This window comes from Anneissia japonica, unplaced genomic scaffold (assembly GCF_011630105.1).
Source record: "Anneissia japonica isolate Jap-2015-1 unplaced genomic scaffold, ASM1163010v1 scaffold1509_len713820_cov188, whole genome shotgun sequence".
NCBI lineage: Eukaryota > Metazoa > Echinodermata > Crinoidea > Comatulida > Comatulidae > Anneissia > Anneissia japonica.
In genome coordinates, this window is record NW_022737632.1 from 96,189 (window position 1) to 98,058 (window position 1,870).

The 1,870-nt window shown below is 34.7% G+C and overlaps 1 protein-coding gene across 1 annotated transcript in view; it reads right to left on the reverse strand.

Annotated features, from left to right (window-relative positions):
• The window catches only part of LOC117117414, a 6,205-nt gene extending 4,883 nt beyond the window's left edge, over positions 1-1,322 (reverse strand). The window contains exons 1-2 of the mRNA XM_033261730.1: positions 1,190-1,322; positions 782-968 (exon numbers count right to left, since the gene is read on the reverse strand). Of these exons, the coding sequence (XP_033117621.1) occupies positions 782-968; positions 1,190-1,247 (245 nt within the window). The 5' untranslated portion in view covers positions 1,248-1,322. The remainder of the gene's footprint in view (positions 1-781; positions 969-1,189) is intronic.
• Positions 1,323-1,870: the final 548 nt, after the last annotated feature.

A 1,870-nucleotide genomic window follows, 5' to 3' on the forward strand; every position in this document is an offset into this window, starting at 1 on the left:
GAATAACCAGTAGAAACTTGCTTTGTTGAGTTCCCTCTTTATTGCAGGTTGATTCCAAATGGTTTTTAAGGATTAAAAGCAAGAATATACACTTATTAAAACATTGAAATGCGTAAATTTCACTTCATATTTAACCAAGAAAACGTCTACTGGTGTGTCGTGTTAATCAACAGATAATCTCCACAATGCGAGTATAGCTAAGCGTCTCGTTTTCACAGCGTCTGGTATGCTTGTCGTTAAACGATGTCTATCAAACTATCGTCTGGTTTCTCGAGTGAGTGTTACCGTCTTGAATTGGACAAATAGTCCGAGATTTGGAATAGGGGGTTCATGTTTTCGGAAAGTATTTTATTAAAAGAAGAATAGAAATGAGTTTGGGACTTAAGAAAATGTTCGGTTTTGCGTGAAATTCGATTTTGTGGGCATTGAGTACACATAGTATTTTTCTATGTTAATATTTTTTTTTTTCGAAAATGTGCAAGTCGAAATCTGTATAACTCGAACTTTTTATGCCAGTCCCATTAGATTCGACTTAGGCGAACTCGACTGGTATTATAAATTTATTATTATCATTACTCTATTACTATAATGGCATCATTATTATATCAATATATTCATTATTTAGGTATATTATTTATGAATGAGTATAACGAGAAATATTTCCTAGTCCTAATTTATAATGAAATATAATAACTTACTTTAAAATGAGATTATCATAATTCAAATACTGAACGTTATTGTTCAAGTTATGAAGCTCAACGCAGTATTTTTAGAGACTCACCTTGTTATGGACTCATAACTATAATAATCAATGTAGCCCATTTGTTTGCAGACCAAGGTAGCAGTATGGTTGGTGAACGGTCGATCAGGTGTGGCCACAATTGTATATTTTACGTCTTTCACTTTGACGTTCAACACCCCGACGGCTTCATTTACACCATTGACCAAAGTCCAGTTTAGCAGTTCTTCTGTGAAAATTAATACTACGTACAATTATTTACATTCTGAATAAGAAAAACAAATATTAGGCCTAAACATCTGTATTTTACCTCCTATAACACCTGTATTCATCCAACTCTTATAGTCTAACCCAGCACCATTACATGGTGTCATATCGCTACATGTCATGTCATATCGCTACATAAAAGAAATACAAACTGCACCATTATCAGTAAGCATTTCGGCTTACCTGTGCACGTAAATGGTAATAAAAAGAGAAAATGCACCAAGTAGATGATATTCCTCATGTTTAATTCACGTATCGCTGTTTCTGCTGGGTTTTTCAATCACTGCACACGGTAGGATGAAGTCGGCAAACTGAAAGCATACCGTTCAGCCATGCAGTTATAAACACTGTACTCTGTGACGTTTTTCGGAATTTCCGCCAATATTTTTAGACTTGGGATTTCCATCTTTTCCATATTCGACTCACATAAACTTATACTTTATTTTATATATAAGTAATTAATGTATAATGATAACATACAACAACAACAACAATATTTGCAATTGCGTTTACAGTGCGTTTTGAGTGATTTCATTATACGGCCATTGTTTTGTATGCAGTTGCCATGACATCAGCACTGTTGCAGCATCTCTTCAGTCGAACAACAAGAATTTTGCTGTTTGCATTTCTTTTCAAGGAAACAGCTGGGCGGATGCAGGATTTGGTGGTAGGGGTTGCGTGAAAATCTACACCACCTTAGCCCCACCATGTTTGGGGCTGAGATGTGGAAATTTTGAGGATATGGACCTTTAGATGCCCGGAACTTGCACTCTCATACTTTTAAAATCTTACCGGTACTATATTTTTAATAAAAAAGATATATTAACAATAAAATAAAACAAAACTTAATACAATTTAGGCCGA